This window comes from Sardina pilchardus, chromosome 6 (genome assembly GCF_963854185.1).
Source record: "Sardina pilchardus chromosome 6, fSarPil1.1, whole genome shotgun sequence".
NCBI lineage: Eukaryota > Metazoa > Chordata > Actinopteri > Clupeiformes > Clupeidae > Sardina > Sardina pilchardus.
Genome location: NC_084999.1, coordinates 3,742,070 through 3,759,738, shown reverse-complemented (window position 1 = coordinate 3,759,738; position 17,669 = coordinate 3,742,070). Strand labels below are relative to the sequence as shown.

The 17,669-nt window shown below is 43.7% G+C and overlaps 2 protein-coding genes across 3 annotated transcripts; one reads left to right on the top strand and one right to left on the bottom strand.

Annotated features, from left to right (window-relative positions):
- Window positions 1-1,163: 1,163 nt before the first annotated feature.
- On the bottom strand, window positions 1,164-7,487 carry mlf2 (myeloid leukemia factor 2). Of its 2 annotated transcripts, none has more exons than XM_062538161.1 (8): window positions 6,699-7,487; window positions 6,371-6,479; window positions 5,843-5,884; window positions 5,682-5,735; window positions 5,419-5,547; window positions 4,535-4,694; window positions 3,549-3,778; window positions 1,164-1,646 (listed from the first exon to the last, which is right to left on the bottom strand). In XM_062538161.1, the coding sequence occupies exons 1-7, from the start codon at window positions 6,740-6,742 to the stop codon at window positions 3,552-3,554; spliced, it is 765 nt and encodes a 254-aa protein (XP_062394145.1). In that variant the 5' UTR covers window positions 6,743-7,487; the 3' UTR covers window positions 1,164-1,646; window positions 3,549-3,551. The 2 variants fall into 2 exon arrangements, with proteins under 2 accessions (XP_062394145.1, XP_062394144.1); XM_062538160.1 differs by having other exon boundaries at window positions 5,676-5,735; window positions 6,699-7,482.
- A 269-nt stretch (window positions 7,488-7,756) lies between these two features.
- Window positions 7,757-17,012, top strand: cdc42l (cell division cycle 42, like). Its single transcript, XM_062538159.1, has 6 exons — window positions 7,757-7,851; window positions 11,396-11,500; window positions 13,484-13,556; window positions 15,652-15,761; window positions 16,192-16,389; window positions 16,798-17,012. The coding sequence occupies exons 2-6, from the start codon at window positions 11,396-11,398 to the stop codon at window positions 16,885-16,887; spliced, it is 576 nt and encodes a 191-aa protein (XP_062394143.1). The 5' UTR covers window positions 7,757-7,851; the 3' UTR covers window positions 16,888-17,012.
- Window positions 17,013-17,669: the final 657 nt, after the last annotated feature.

The window sequence follows — 17,669 nt, the reverse complement described above, 5'->3', positions numbered from 1 at the left end:
CTGAGCTAACTGTTTTTCAGACATGGGAAAACATCAGTAGCATGAGCTCTCCATTGCAGTATGGCTCATGCAGAAGCATTTGAGAGCCTTTTTTTTTCTGGTTAAACATGAAGGGTCATTTATGTCCTATGTTGTGGACACTGCTCTAGATTCGCTCTAGAAGTCTTTTGGTGACATACAGTAGTATTGAAAGATGAGCACTGAGAGAGTACTGAGAGATGGATAGAGTGAGAAGAAAAGAGTGATGGAGAGAGAGATGATAAAAGGGGGAGAGGAGAGAAAGAATGGTGGTGGTAGATGCAATGCAAGGTTGTAGCTGGGAAAAGGACAAAAGCAGAGATTTGCCAAGCGAATGGGGAGAGAGAGCTGCAATCTGATTGGCTGTAAGTATCATGCTCCAGGCTTGTGTCAGGTGACCCTCTACAGTTCCTCCCAGCGGGAGATCAGCCTTGCTCTTCATGTGGATGTGCGCACACACACACACACACACCACTTAGTTTGGACCTGTGTTTGTGAGTTTGACTATTCTGTGCAAGAAAATAGAACATGCTAGTTGCTTTTAATGCCAATGTAATTCTTTATATTATGACTATTCTATGCTGTAAGCCGTTTTGAATATAAGTGTAAGTAAACATGAACATAAACACACAAAAGAAACTCCGATAGGTCACCAGTCGACCCCTTCTCCTGACTTAACTGCATTTTTCAGTTAACATGGACAGTGGGCGATTACAGATCAATATTTGCTGAACGTCAAGTCTCTCCAACAACATGGGCATGACCTTTTAGCTGTGGTGCTTTGCATTCAACCCAAAGGGTCCTGGGGCTTCTGCTGTGCATCGCACATCGCACATCGCAGCAGTGGCTTTAGGCTGCTGAATGCCACCATCTTATCCACAATGCTCTGAGCTAAACATACTGTAGCAAACGCTAGCTGCCTGACGGAGGAACATAACCTATAAAGTCTTTACAATAGAAACTACGTTTTCTGGTGACCATTTTTTTGTGAAGAATAAATGTATACTTTGCATGTGTTTTCATATTTATAGAGGTTAAATGTATTCTAGATATAAATCTCCATTTTAAAACGTTTGAAGCTATAACATATCTCATATCCAAGGGTCAGTCAAACCTCTGCACAACAGAAAACAAATGAGACCACATTACCTTACAAGTTTTAATGAATGCTTATCAATACTTCAGTTTCATTAGACAACAGCGTACAATTCAAACCACAGACTCTAGTGTCTACATAAACATATATGGACTGTACAGCAGGTGTGTGTGTGTGTGTGTGTGTAGAGTAGTGTGTTGCTGGGTATTCATCTATAGGACTTGTGTGCTATGAGGAGGTTATGTACAGTTTCTCTGCGTATGTATGTGTACATATCTCTCCCTAAGTGTATGTGTATGTGTGTGTGTGTGTGTTCATGTCTGTGTGTTTATGTCTGTGTGTGTTTTGTTAGAAAGCCATGTTGTTGTCCAACCCTAAGTGTATGGATCCGAGCTGGTGAGTGGGCATGATATGAAGTTATATTTATATTTACAGACAGTCCAGTTAAACCAAATCTATGGAACAGTCATCTAGTTCACTCTACTACTCTCCCCACTCTTTTCACAGCTCCAAGGACTTCTTCAAACACAACCTGTGAGGAACAAAAAACAAAACAAAACAAAAACAAAAACAAAAACATTAGGAATAGAAACTTTCACTTCTATAATAATTGTTGAATCACTATGCATAAAAGCATCTTAGTAATAATATAGAGCAAAGAGTGTACATTCAAATGTATGGAAATGGAAATGGAAATAAAACTGAGTTAGCAGTTTGGAATTCAGCAGTAGCCGATATATAGAACACCTGAGGTGCGTTCAAGTTCACCGAACATAGGCGAACATAAGCGAACGTTTGCTAACAATCGCTAACAGCCTTGAGTTTATGGCGAACGTTTGCTAACAATCGCAAACAGTCTGAGGAGGTGGTGCGCCGCGAACATACAGTGGAACTGGACGTGAGTTTGACGAACGCAACAATGCAATTACTGTTAGAATGGAATGTTAACACCAAATCGTTCAAATTTAACAGTTCAAAGAAAACATGTTCATCACGAACGTTTGCCTATGTTTGCGAATTTGAACGCACCTCTGGACTACAGTACCACTGATTCTCAGCCCTATTTTGACTTAACTATTCTAGAATGTTCACTCTGCAGGTTCAGTAGGTAATCCCGCTCTCAAGCCTAAACCGCCTGTTGCAGGCTGCAACATGTTTTTTTTTGATATTGTGCAGCATTTATTAATTATCCTTTTAATTCTAGAAACTTCCCCAGCTCCAGCAGATGAAAAACAGCCCTGCAGTATGAGGTAAACACTGCCATATTTCCATATAGAACAGTGCTAGATTAATGCCACATGTAGTATTTTTTTTTTAAGACCAAAAGCTATATTTTGCGTTTACAGGAACAATCTTTACCCATATCTTACATCTTAAGCAAAATCCTCGTATACATATCTACAATGTGAGGGTTGTCCAAAAACAATGACTTCTATTGATCTGTAGATTGCTCTATGGCTTGGCTGGACTGTGGCGGTCACTCCTAGGTCCGTATTCGTTCTGATCAAGTACTGGCACCTCGGTACTATTTGTGAATAGCTTGAATATTTCTGAAAGTAGAATTGCCCATTCCTATGAGCATCAGGCTGAGTATATCATTTCATCACAGAAATGAGGTGATGCTTAACGGAGGCGTTTAGTGTTTTTTAACCAAGGATCTATCTCTGGATGATAATCTATATATCTATATAATCTATCTCTGGATGATAACTACTCTAACTCCTCTTTAACCAAGGATCTATCTCTGGATGATAACTACTCTAATTCCTCTTGTACGGACTTCCTCCTTTAACCAAGGACCTATCTCTGGATGATAACTACTCTAATTCCTCTTGTACGGACTTCCTCCTTGCAAGAAGGCAGTGATCAGAAAAAGAGTTAGATGACATATTTTGCCTGTCCGTGCAGTCTCTTTTCTTTACTCTTAAGGTAAAAACTATTTTGATTGGTCTACAGGGACAACCTCTATAGTAGCATACATGTGTGTGATATTTTACGCCTTGTCAGTGGCTTAAACGAGCTATTTGCTTTGACGTAGCAACATTTCCCTCAGAGTTATAATGCCAAATACATTTTCCAGTTCAACTCGAAACTGCAATGATCGACGCTGTTCTGTAGACTCGTTATCATTCAAAACCAAAACCTAGGTTGAAAAATACTTTAAGCAATAAGCCCCAGGAGCCTCCAATCTAAGCTGTTCTAAAATCACTGAAATCCATGGCCTTACAGAGCTTAATGCTTTTTTTAAAACGCTTACTACATACAACTGGCAAAGTTTCATAAAGTAAACGCCCAGAAGCAAAACTGCAATAACTTTGATATTTAAATCGCCATTTCTCCACCAAAAAAAGTAGTTCTTCAGCAAACAGGCTGCCAAGCAACACAAAGACACAGCAACACGGTTGCCCCATAGTTTGCTCAGGCCCGAACGCACCTTTCACCAGTCGTAACGTGGGCGTGATTGGGGCCGCTGGTGGTGGTGGTGGTGGCGCGGGGACTCGTGTCGGGGGGGAGGCGGCGAGGCAGCGCTTGGGGGGGCAGCCAGGGCCAGCTGTGGGCCCGCTCCAGTCCTCCGGTCTCGCCCGTAGTCAATGCTGCGGGTGCCAGGGGGAGCATAGCGCCCCACTCCTCTCCTCCACTCCTCATCGAACGCCGCTGCATCAGCTGCCACAGGTAGGCCCATGAAAAACAACAGGGTGGAGGAACGGGGGTGCGTTACACACAAGTCAGGATCAGGCTTTGATCACTTCTCCAACATCTGAATGATTTCATAAGGACACATTTCTTCTTATACTTTTGGGAATGTCTAAGCCATACACATGTAACAGGTTAAACAAATAAATGTATTCCACTGCTCGGTTGAATTCCCCATTGTCCTGCGTTCTATAAGGTGTGCATTAACTTTAGATACACGCACGGCTATGAAGTAGTACCAATTTGTTGGCTGTATCACACTTGAATATTAATTCGCCAAACTCGTTGTGAAGTTTAAATGCGGGATAATGGACTTCACGCCGTGCGGTTAGTCAAAGTTAATGCACGTTCTAGACGGTGATACGGGCAGACGCGAAGCGGAGGGACGTTCCGTCTAGAAAAGTCGTCCATTATCCCTTACATATCCTATATCTTAAATGTACAATTTACAGAAAAAAGAAAATAAATCACTTCTCAAAGTCCTACAGAGAGAATGTTTTCAATGCAATCCAGCCATCAATAATGTATATATTGTCTGTATAGTATTTGATTTACATGTTGCATGTATATGTGTGTGTGTGTGTGTGTGTGTGTGTGTGTGTGTGTGTGTGTGTGTGTGTGTGTGTGTGTGTGTGTATAGCAGCACATATACACTATATATTGTGGCAGCACAATGTTTTATATGTATATATCTCCTCTGTTGTATGTTAGTGTGACATAACTCACTCTCTTCCAGGTTGATGTAGTCCTGCCGCTCCTCGCGATCGCCCGTGCGCCGGTTTCGGGAACGTTCCATCAGGTGTGCCCGTTCCCCAATGTGATGGCCAATAGCCATGCGCTCCAACCCACTCTCACTGTCCCGCATCGACTGACGCGTCTCGCGGATCTGAAACACACACACACACACACACAAGCCAGAGATGAAAAATCCCAGTTCACCCTCCTGCAGTGTCTTGTTCATTTATATCCTGCGGCCTTCTTTGTTGGGATGAGTCTCAGCGAGAGGGTGGAGAGTGCATGCATTTCAGTCATGAGCTTAGTCTTGGTCACAGAAGTGCATGGTGGCCCCAGCCGTGGCGCGACTGGCTGCGGCACCTGCTCCACACGCCCGGGTGACCTGTGTTCGTATTCCCGCCCCGTGGTCCTTTCCGGATCCCACCCCAACTCTCTCTCCCACTCACTTCCTGTCTCTCTCTACTATCCTATCTGATAAAGGCATGAAAGCCCCAAAAAATACACTTAAAGGGACACTTCCCCAATTAGCATTAAGCTTTGTATCTTTAGAAAACCAGTCATGTTTTTGAATGGTCATGCATCATTCCCTCAGTTTGCCTTGAGATGGGAGAAATACGGATTTCAATGTTGGATTTCCTGCTTTCAATGATGTAAAAATCATCATTTTACATCATTGAAAGCAGGAAGTCCTATTCATGGGTTTCATTGAAATCCGTATTTCTCAATCTCAAGGCAAACTGAGGGAATGATGCACGACCATTCAAAAACATGATTGGTTTTCTAAAGATACAAAGCTTAATGCTAATCGATGAAGTGTCGAAGTGTCGAAGAAGTGCATGGTGTTGTTTTGAACTGGAGGGCCATACAGTACTTACTCCGCCTGGTGCAGTTCTGACTTCGCTGGTCTGCTGGAAGACTTTGGGCGCCCCCTGGTCTAGTGAGGAGTAGGAGATGACCGTGGAGGACGAGAAGGTCTGGCAGTTCGGGGAACCAGACATTCTATCCTGAGAGGTAAACGGATATAAAACCATGTGAGCAGCAGATACGCGATAGAAACATTAGGATTAATGAGATAATGCTGTCAGCGTGGCAAGTGTCAGCTGGTCTGTGCGAGTGAAATCAGAAAACTAACATCTACCATATTCTCCATCATGCCACCCATCATGTCAAACATGTCCATGAAGCCTCCACCCTGCAAACAGAGAGAGCAGCCAAGTCACGTTAGTCCTCTCATGAACCGTCGCCTTAGAGTGACACTGGGACTGAGACGGAACACGCAAAACAGGAAATAGAACTCACCATTCCCATCATTCCAAAGGGGGCGAGAGCTGTTGCCTGGGGCTGTAGAGTGGCATTTGGGGGAAAAGCAACAAGCAGGGAGCCATTAAAGACTGCACACACTACACACACACATGAAGCCACATTTTGCACCTTGTCTCGGAGTTCACTAAACCTCAGGTGTAGCCACAATATTGATCATTGATGTTATCCAAGAGTACACCAGTGTCCTAAAATTCAACTAAGATTAGAACAGGGAATTTGCTTTATGATCAGCAATGTCAGAACAGATCAATGATTTGTTCTATGACCATCAATAAGTGGTTTAGCTCCTGGCGTGCACACATTAGACAGTGTAATACAATTTTTTATCACAGCAACCATAGACATTGAAAGAAAACTTGTTCATCTGACTACTAAATACCACAGACTGTTTCAGTAGATTACTATTCACACAAAATGGTACTTCAACACAGAAGCTGAGACTAGCTGAAAGGGTGCAGGAATATTATATCTAATGAAAATGAAGGCGTAGAACAGGTATGGTACCTGGATGGGTCTTCGCGGCTGATGCATCTGGGTAGCGAGAGGGAAAGGCTCAAAACCGAATGGATCAAACAGGGTTCTCATCTGCTGCCTATGCGCCGAGAACGGATCCCTGGGATAACAGAGAAGACACCACACGTGGACAACGACTGATGAACGACTTAAGATATGCCATCTTATTGCGAATGTGTTCCATGTGTTTTGTAACGTTTATCATTTAAAGACACAGATTAGTCGAAGTACGATCTCAGACAAAACATTGTAGTCACTATACTCACATAACCATTAGATAATTGGTTATTAAATTGAGAATATATGGTGGGCTACTCACATCATGAAGGGGCTTTCTTCAGCATCACCGAGGTACCGAAACATGTTGGTTTAGCACTCAAATCAAGTTAGGAATCCTTCAGTACGACGAATCGATGTTGGCTAAGAATGATGCCAACTACCTTAGCTAATGTAACACCCACTTTCCTCCACACCTACCTGTCACCGACCAACTAGAAACAGTGAGACAGCCAACCAGCTGTCAAATGCTAATTAGCTAACTATCCAACTATATCGTCTAAATTTGACGGAGACGCACACTACCTGTAAAATTACAACGTATGCTTCTCACTGATGAAATAACTGATCAGATGACCGGTAGCATAAGTGTCCAGGTGAGCGTCAAATGAATCCACACGTCGTCTTTGAGCACAGTTTGTTAGCTACAAAACAAGCTAGCAAATATTAGCAAACAACTTCTGATAAGGTCAGCTAGCGTGCAACATCTTGCACACAAAGGAGTCGGGTTTGCTCGTTTTATTTGAAGTCTAAGAGAATCGAAGCAGGTGGCTGACTGTTCCAAACGTTGCAAACGATTCAACTCCTTGCCTGAACCCTATATTTTCATGAGCAAAACATCTCTTCTTCTCAGTTGACTGCACGTGAAAACGGAAGTCGAAGTGACAAAGGAAGCCAGTGCTGCGTCAGGAGGAAAGCGTAAATAGTGCAGTTGATCAGGTGGACATCTATAATAAATGCTATTCGAAATATCACCTATTCATAACTGTCACATATAACCACATATCTTAAAACAGATACAGTTGAGAGAGGGATTTTTTCTCATCAAATTTCTTGGTACAAAACAAAACGACAGTACTAAGGAATGAGAGAGGGGGATGTTTTTAACCCTTGAGCAACCGGAGGTGACGCATAAGGTGACAGTCTATGTTGTGGTTATTTATAACAACTGATATTTTAAAATTATAGACTGGTTTCTTTTCCCAGTACTGAACATATTATTAATCTTGGTAATTTGGGAGGAAAACACCTAAGTACTAAAATATTTTGTACTGCATTGACAGCATTCTGCTGCTCCAGTGACTTTCTGACAAAAAAAAATGCTGCGCTGTGCGCTTGTGCCTTTACGTCATTACGCAGAGCAGCCGCAGTTGCAAACCCGGACGTAACCAACGCCTAGTTGCCGGAGAGAAACGGTGAGTTTTTAAGCCTGAAAATATGTGTTCTTTGTCATTATTCTCAATTAAACATTGATTGTAACGTTTAACAGTGTGTGCCATCATAATCAATAAGTGATATTTACCACCTTTGGCCGTGAGTGAAGAGTTTAACATAGTGTTTGTGTTCCTTCGTTTCGTGTTCAACCTGCCTCTCCCTGCTTTCCCAAAATGGTTTGAAATAATTAGCCAGCTAGCTAGCTAGCACATAGCACGTAGTCTTGTTTCGTTTACTTCGCCTGTAATGATAGCCAGTCACGTTAGTATTACTTTAATATAACGAGATTTAGAACGACAACGAGCTAGGAATATAATACAGCAATATGAGTGGAGGTGTTGACAACTCTGCCATTGAATTGTTTGCTAAAGTTGACCAGATAACGTACTCGTAAATTTGGTCAGCTAAGTTGATCAATGTGTCAAGTCATTTTGGTGTCTTTTTTTCACGCTTCAAGTCTCGCCTATAATATTATAACATTAGCAGGAATTGTTGGTAAAAGCTTGATTATGATATCCAGCGATTACCTTTCTATTAACCAAGCAGGCTGTTAACTTTATTATCCAAGTTAACGTTAAATGGAATTTGTCACTAACGTTATCATATCTGTAGTTAACGTTAACTGACAAGCTTACAAGCTCTCCAAGTAATGTTAGGTTAACGTTTATTTTGTAGTAAAGCATCATGTGAAATGACAATTAAGCTACCTTGAATATAACGCCGTAAGATAGTGTTTAATTACTGGTGACTTACCTAATTGATCAAATCAAAACTGAATTCGTATTGGTTTATCAGGTTGTTGGTTTCTTTTAATTCTTACTTATTTAACCCAGTTTATGTGAACGTTTTAAAGTTTGAAATCAGTTTTAAAGTTTAGTTATGTGGGGAGCTGATCATCAGAATTGTGTTAAATTTTGGCCAGCTAGCGTCCTGGCCAGGCACTCATACAAAGGCACCCAACAGCCAGATCCGAGAATTTAGTTGTATGTGCTTGTCTCGGGGTGTAACGTCAAGTATGCGGAAGTAAATGTTTTCACTTGTCAGTAGCACGCCAGTCTACGACTCATATATTAACTTAACCACATAAGCCTGCATACATTTACAGAGAGAATGATGGTTGTCATGAAAGTAGTTGTTGCATTTCCTAACTCAGATACTTACCTACAGTACTTGTACTTCTTTATCATAGACTGTTGAAAATTAGTTTACATACCTGTCCTATGACGTTCAAATGACTCATTATTACTCACTATGACCAACTCAAGGCCATAGTCATGATCTACTTTGAGGGGACATGCCCCTCATGCCCCTCCTCCCAATATTCAATCATGCTTAAAATGTCCTCCTTAGAAAAAGACATATTGATTTTCTACAATCCAACACTCCCCTTGTCTGAAACGTGCAGATGTTACCACCAACTATACTTAACAATGGTTAACTACAATATATTATACATGTAACTACATCTCACAACCCATCACGTAAGTTAGGATCCGTTAATGTTCCCATCAGTTGTTAGTGGGACATTTATTGTTGTAACACCAAACCAATTCCACCCCTCTGTGAACACTTCAACAAGGAGGTTGGCTGAAATGGTAACATGAATGCCAATAGTCATCTTGTGCTGAAACTGTAATTGTGGAGACTAATACTAATATAATACTATAGTATACTAATTTGCTTAATGTAAAGTAGAGGCAGAACATGATGACGATTGGACAGGGATAGAAGGTGACATGGGGTGTTTGAGGAAAGGAACTACTTTTGGTAGTTAAAGTGATGCTGTAGGCCTAATTGAAAACACTCAGCCAAAGACTCATCCACTTACAAGGTGCCTTAACTTAGTTAGGGTGTAGTTGATTTGGTTTGCATAGTGTTTTCATGATAATCTTTCGTGATAATACCCACACAAGGACAAAATGAGAAGAAACGCACACATTTTCCCCTCCAAGTTTTAGGTAAAAACAACAATTTGCTGAATGTTGACCACGCCATGTGGATTTTGTTTTCCTATAGCAATTAGAGATACACCCATATGGAATTTTTGGGCCGATAAAGATATGCGGTATTTATCGGTCTATTGTGTACGATACGATACGATAACCAATAATGACCAATGACAGACAGAACTCGTAATAGTCCTCAATGGTACAGCAGTCGGCAAAATAGCAGTAGCCTAGGCTTTTTTGTGTCGGTCCTGTCCTTCAAGTGAACGTGTCGTCATTGAAATGCAATGAGTTTGTGAGAGAAATGTATGTCTAGTTTCAACTGCGGATAATTGAATAGATCTGCAACTCCTCAGACTTTATCTTGTGTCTGTCTGTAGGCCTGCTCTGTTGTGCACAGCCGGCTGCAGCAGAAGTGGGGGGGGTTAGCCCCAATGGTCAATAACTTATAATAAGCAGTCTGGAACTGAAACAGGAATGGTTAACATATTTCAAAACCCAAGCAAACGAGATGCAAATGTGATACTGAAATACAATGCAACTGCTTATTTACTGAATTGTCCCACAAACAAAGAGTTTATTTGTTTCCCAAACTAGCGCACTAAAGTGCAGACACAACAGCAAAAGAAGAAAATTCGATCTGGGTAGGCTGAGCCTTACATAGTTGTCGGGCCTTACATAGTTGGGGAATTAGGGCTTGAAAAAAATATATCGGCATAAATTATTGGCCGAAATTCTGTTATCGGAGCAAAAATACTCATTTTATTTTTTCACTTATCGGTCAACAATAAACGGCTGCCCATATATCGTGCATCCTTAATAGCAATGCATAGATTTATGTTCATATGATATAATTAGGGGTGTCCAGTGCCATTATATGGAATGACGTATGAAAATGGGAATAACATGGCTATATGATGCTATTACAGGTGTATGAATATACAGGTGGCTCATCATAAAGTGGCCCATATCATATCCTCCCAATGTTGATCCCATATAGCCTTGCACCCACTCATTGGATTCCCCTGACCGTGTACAGACACTTTTAAGCCCCTTCATAGTGCTGGTCACATCTTATCTGGGTGTCCAGCTCGAAACTCTCAAAAGCTTTTTCACAGACGGCCATTCTGACGGCCATTCCTCAACATTGTGGTGTTTTGTGCTGATGTTTATTACTTGGTCAGCTGTGAGCTTGTGTTTTTACATGTATTTGCAAATAGTTTTCCCCAACCACATGTACAGTTGTGTTTGCTATGCCCAGTTTCCTTATGTATCACAATGTGCCTGTTCCTTTTTGTGCTTTTCTCCACACTCAAACTCAACAGACACACACTACTCTCATTTCCCGCTTGTGAGTGTGAGTGTGAGTGTGTGTGTGTGTGTGTGTGTGTGTCTGTCTGTCTCTGTCTTCGCTTACACGTCTTGTGCTCTTCCTGTTTATTTGCTCTGTTATCCTTGCAGTCTGTGTGTCTGTCTGTGCATGTTCTCTCTCTCTCTCCCCTCCCCTCCCTCCCTCCTTTCTTCTTCTTCTTCTTCTTCTTCTCAACCCAGAGTGCATCTCTGTTCTTTGTCTTTGCAGATGCAGACCATAAAGTGTGTAGTGGTGGGGGATGGTGCTGTGGGGAAGACATGCCTTCTGATCTCTTACACCACCAACAAGTTCCCGTCTGAATATGTTCCCACGGTAAATAGCATAAAGGGTTCTGTCTCCAGGGGGTGTTGGGTGGGTTTGGGTGGATAGTGCCGTTGTCAGTGTAATTGCACCTGGTTCCTAACAGAAATAAGTTAGAGAAGGTGGAGTTTCCTGTGACCTCAAAGACCCTCCGGTTGAATGGGTTATTGATTGAGTGAATGTATTTCTGCAGTATGCTACTAAACCAGCATCCCTGGCAGCCCCCCAGTAGTCTGGGCAGAGCGCTCGGTGCACGGCTCCGTGGCCGCTTTGATTCGGCATGTACGCGCCGACGCCGTTGTTCTAGGCTAGAGCGGCTCGGTCGGACAAACAGCACTTGCTGTGGTTACAGAGCAAAGCTGCACAAGCATTCACAACCGCACAGTGCACGCCTGACGCACTCTTACACACAGAGGAAGAACGGCATGAAGGGACTATTGCCTTCTTCTCTTACGAGCCCAGGCCTGTTCTCCTCTCTGAGTTACAAGAGTGCAGTGAAATGTTGCTCTTGGGTGCCTGTTGGTCTTATGACCTGTCTCTGTCATGTTTGAATCAGCCTTACTACCACGAGAGGGCTATGAGTACGCTTTGAAAAGGACATTTCTGCATACTTTTAAGCAGCAATTCTTGTATGATTGTGCTTAGGTGGATGTAAGAGAAGTGGTACATGTGCCTGCAATGGGGATCTTTCATCACTGGTCTGTAGTTCCTCATGAAAGAGGCTCTTGCACATTTGATGTAGATGGCTTGACAATTACGAGTAGGCAATGGGAATTCTGCTAATTCTCTCATTCCTTTTTTAATAATAAAGATGTTCTTGTTTTTGAGTTTTTTTTTTATGTGCATTCCCACATGATGGTAACTTTTGAAACCTTGAAAAAGTTTTGTTTTTGCTATGTCTGACTAGTCAGTGTCTTGTTAATGGAAGTGAAAGGGTTAGAAACTTCAACCTGGTTTGGCAACTGAATGAAACTCAGACAGGAAACGGCAATAGGAAATCGACTTGTTTTGAGTTTCTTTTTTTGACGGTGACTATTGTCCAGAGTTTTTGCATCTTGCTAACTCTCTAAGTGAAACATCCGGGAACAGGCCTCCTCCACACTGTCAAGGGACCGGGTCTGCGCCAGAGGACTCGTGTAGATTCACATATTATGACCACCCTGTCCAGAATCATTATTATGCAAGTGTTGCACTTCTGGGTGTGGCTGTGAGGCCAAGAGAGTTGGGAGCACAGCTGAACGTTCCCACCCAGCCACAAGTGAATTTCCTGAGCAGGAGTTTGTGCCAGACACAGTTTTGACCACCTTGCTTGTCCCAAATACATGTTCCTAAGATCCTGAAACCACAGTTAGATCGCTAAGAGAATTTAACTATGACTGTCATTAATGAAATGAATGCTCTATTTTCCGTAACTACTGAAAGTCTTTGCTAGCAGTGATTGAGCTTCAGCGTCCAGTATTCCGTAACAAGCTGTTTGATGTTGGAGGACAGATGCACAGCGCGCCGAGATTGGAAGCTTAGTGGGAATGATGCTGTAATCCAGTTGTTTTTGTCTGCCATTGTTGTGGAGTGTGTATGTGAAAGAGGCTTTAGTTGCTCAACAACACTTTGGGGAAACACCCCAGCTTAGTGGAGAGAGAAAGCAGCCCTCTAATCCAGGTTCTCTATTCTAACATCATCTCTGGATCTTCTGTCACAAGGTTTATAGTGACTTCATCAGGCATACACCTGCTCAGTCTCGGGGTGCCTCTCATTTGGTGTTTTATACACCCTCCCTTCCTTCCTCGATCCTCGTCCTCACTGATCTGGATAGAGAATGATGGGGCGGCAATAATGGGATAGTCTATCCAGTGTTAGTTATAGATCAGTGGGAAAGCCCCTCGAGGATCGAGGAGAGATGTTGAGAGGAACCCTCTGCATTGGTTGTAGGATGCCCTGCTGCTGTGGTTTGTGACCTTTGACCTCTGATATCTCCCCTTTGTGTGACCCCTGCAGGTGTTTGACAACTATGCGGTGACGGTGATGATCGGAGGGGAGCCATACACACTGGGACTCTTCGACACAGCAGGTGAGCCGCACTCACACCTTTTACCTGAACACACTCTTTCAGTGAGCACCTGAGCTTGCAGCGCTGGGTGAGAGCCACTACATGTAGTAGACTTAGGGCAGATAAACGGCCCAGCCCTACTGGCACTCCAGCATCTGATGCAGAGAACAGTGTCTGAGTTATGCAGCTGGACTAAGGGCGCTTTCACACTAGGTCCTCTGGACCGGACCCGGGTTCGTTTGGTCCGATGGTTCGGTTGTTTTTGATAGTGTGAACGCAACTGTACCGAACTCGGGTGCGGACCCGGGACCGGACCCGGGTCCGCCTGAAAAGGTGGTCTGGGGTCCGGGATGGCTAGAACGCTGGAGCAGGTTGCTTAGCAAACGTTCTGAAGAATCTAAAGAATCTTTACCTTTGTCTTCTTCATAGAGTGCGTAAGTGAAAGTGTCATGTTGTCCCGGTAACGCGATTTCCTGTTCTAAACAAACGACCTGCAAGTGGCATTTTCCATTGCCTCAGCATGTTGTTTCTTTCAAAATTAAAATAAATTAATTTCAAGCGCTAAAAATCACTACGATGTGAAGGCGTTTATGTATGCATCTGGTGTACTAAAAGGAGACTTTCACGCTAGCATGAAAAAAAAAAAGTTTATAATGTAAGGGCAATCTGGGCTAATCTATGATTACATGAAGTTAGCTAATGTCAACCAATGTCAACTCGTAAATTGATTTACGCAAAAACGTGGCTTTTTCTGTAAAACAATCATCTGGCATAGGATTTCACACTGTGAATTTGGTTTGTTTAGAACAGAAATGTTGGTTGCTAAGGAAAAGTGACATCACACTTACGCACTCTATTGCTCTGCCTTCTGCTGTGTTGCCAAGTGATATTTGTAAACAGAATTCTCGAAGTCCGTGTCTAAAAGCATGGTGCTTATGACGCAAACGGACCCGGGTGCGCAGACAAACATGTAATGTGAACACAGACCAACTACGGTAGAAGTAACCGCACTCAGGTCCGGTCCAGTTAAACGGACCTAGTGTGAAAGCAACCTAAGTCAATGGACCAGTCTGCTGGCCTTGGATTGAAGGAACGTTTCACCCTAGAGCTCAACTGTTTGAATAAGGGTGCATTCACGCTAGGTCCCCTGGACCGGACCTGGGTTTGTTTGGTCCGATGGTCCGGTTGTTTTTTATAATGTGAACGCAACCGTACCGAACTCCGTTGCAGACCCTGGTCCGCCTGAAAAGGTGGTCTGGGGTCCAATTCGCTAGAACACTGGAGCAGGTTGCTAAGCAAACGTTCTAAAGAATCTAAAGAATCTTTACCTTTGTCTTCTTCACTGCACCGTCTTCTGCTGTGTTGCCAAGTGATTGTAAACAGAATTCTGGAAGTTTGTGTTGCTTAGATCTATGCCGCAAACGGACCCGGGTGCGCAGACAAACACGTAATGTGAACGGAGACCAACTACGGTAGAAGTAACCGCACTCGGGTCCGGTCCAGTTAAACGGACCTAGTGTGAAAGCAACCTAAGCCCACTGTAGGAAGGGGGGGAACAGATCGGTACAACATTGAAGTAGCTGTCATTCTAATGGTGAGAATGGCTAGTCAGCTACCAAGCTACCATATGACTGGTGTCAAAGTAGACCGCTTTATGTGCTACTGTTTGCAAGTGCTGTGCAACGTGGATGTACAGCCTTACAGAGATCACACTATGCCTTTTTAACTCACTTGATTTGTACAGTTTCTTTACAGTTACTGAGTTAAGCTGGGCTCCTGTCTTGGTTGCACAGCACTTGTTATGAGATATTGAGGCTCTTTTGTGAGCCAGTGAGTCTTTTCTCTTATTCCTACAAACAGTACTCAAAGATGTCTAACAACAGGGCTTTTAGTTTGAAATGTGCCGGAGTTGTCTCTCAAGCCTAGTCCTATACCGAAAGCAAATCTCTGAAATCTCCTTTGAAAGGCAAACTGGCTGATAGTGTTTGATGGTGAAAGAAGTTCTCTTCCTTAACAGAGATGTGTTCCATTCCAGAAGGCTGATGTAGAACAGTTTCATTTTGTTGTTAAAGTCCTCAGAGGAAATATTGATGTTTGTGTTTCCTGTTGTTCTCAGGTCAGGAGGACTACGACAGACTGCGGCCCCTCAGCTACCCCCAGACGGACGTCTTCCTCGTCTGTTTCTCCGTCGTCTCCCCCTCCTCTTTTGAGAACGTCAGGGAAAAAGTGCGCCTTTTTTTCTCTTCTCTCCTCGCCTCTTTCATTCTGCACGGCCAGTTTCATACCCGCTCACTCAGTCGTTCATTGATTGGATTGAGTGGGTTATTGTCATCTGCTGCCAAACTGTCCCCAAAGCAAACAGTAGGACAGTATGTGACCAAGCACCCAGTGTGAAAGTGTCACATGACAATTATTCAGTGTGAAAAAAACATGCAGTTTGCTGGAACAATCCCATTATTACTGATCCTTTTGCATTAGATCTACCAGCGATTCTTATTCATTCCAGTGACATTTACTGACATTCAGTCTCCTGCTTGCCTGTCCTCTCTCTTTCTGTCATTCTCCCTCTCTTTTTGTTGTTTTTCTCTCTCTCTCCCTCTCCCTCTCTCTCTCTCTCTCTCTCCCTCTCTCTCTGTGTGCCCCTCCTCTCCCCCAGTGGGTGCCAGAGATCTCTCACCACTGCCCTCGCACGCCCTTCCTGCTGGTGGGAACTCAGATGGACCTGCGGGACGACAGCAACACGGTGGAGAAGCTGGCCAAGAACAAGCAGCGGCCCATCTCCCCCGAGAGCGGCGACAAGCTGGCGCGAGAGCTCCGAGCCGTCAAATACGTCGAGTGCTCCGCCCTCACGCAGGTGAACGTCACACACACACACACACAGACACACACACACACACACACAGACACACAGACACACACAGACACACACAGACACACACAGACACACACAGACACACACAGACACACAGACACACAGACACACAGACACACAGACACACACACACAGACACACACAGACACACACAGACACACATACACACACATACACACACACACACACACACACAGACACACACAGACACACACAGACACACACAGACACACACAGACACACACAGACACACACACAGACACACACACAGACACACACACAGACACACACACAGACACACACACAGACACACACACAGACACACACACAGAGTTGTTTACCCTGTACACTGTTGGCTGATCTCCCTGTTGTTTCCCTCCCATCCTGTAGAGGGGGCTGAAGAATGTGTTTGACGAGGCCATCCTGGCTGCCCTGGAGCCTCCTGAGACCAAACCCAAGAAGCGCTGCATGCTGCTATAAGGGACCAATCAGGGAGAGGCTGACCAGAGGACGAGATCCAAACAGAGAGATGGAGACAGAGAGAGGGAGGGAGAGAGCGATAGAGAGAGAGAGATGGAAAGCCAAATGGGGTGGGATGTATAAAACCTTGGGGGGTTGGGGGGGGGGGGACTCAACTGTGGGGGTGGGCATTGAACAAAATGTTTGCTGAAACTGGGAGACGAGGAGAGGAGAGGAGAGGAGAGGAGGGAGTGGGAGAATAGATACTGTACTGTGCCTTTCTTTGCAGTCTATCCAGCGCAAGCGCAAAAGAGGAATGGAAAGAACGGCGAAGGGGGTAAACGACTGATGATGTTCTCAGCCTGGCGCCGCTGACCAGGGGATTTCTCCCGTTTCAACATTGTTCTCATGGGGACTGTAAACAAAAAGGAAAAAAACGCAAAACAAAAGGATACACGGCTTCCTTGTAAACTGTGTGTAAACCATTAGCTTAAACGCTTAGATATTAAGCACTGTGAATATTTAGTTCTCAGTGAATCATGTTGGGATAATAGTTTTGCGCAATAGTCAGATTTTCTATTAAAGTCGTCCTGCAGAGTTTTCCCCTGATCTAGAGTGAATAGAATCATGTTGCTCAATGAGGTTGTTGGCTTTTTAATGTTTGCCTGTAATAACCCTAAGCTTTTTATAGTAGTGCTTTATGCAGAGTTTACGAGCAAGCCAAAGCCAGTAGCGGGGTGCTCGTCATGGAGTGTGTAAACACTTGTGTCCACTCAGCTGTGTAGTGGAGGTCAGTCCAGCGC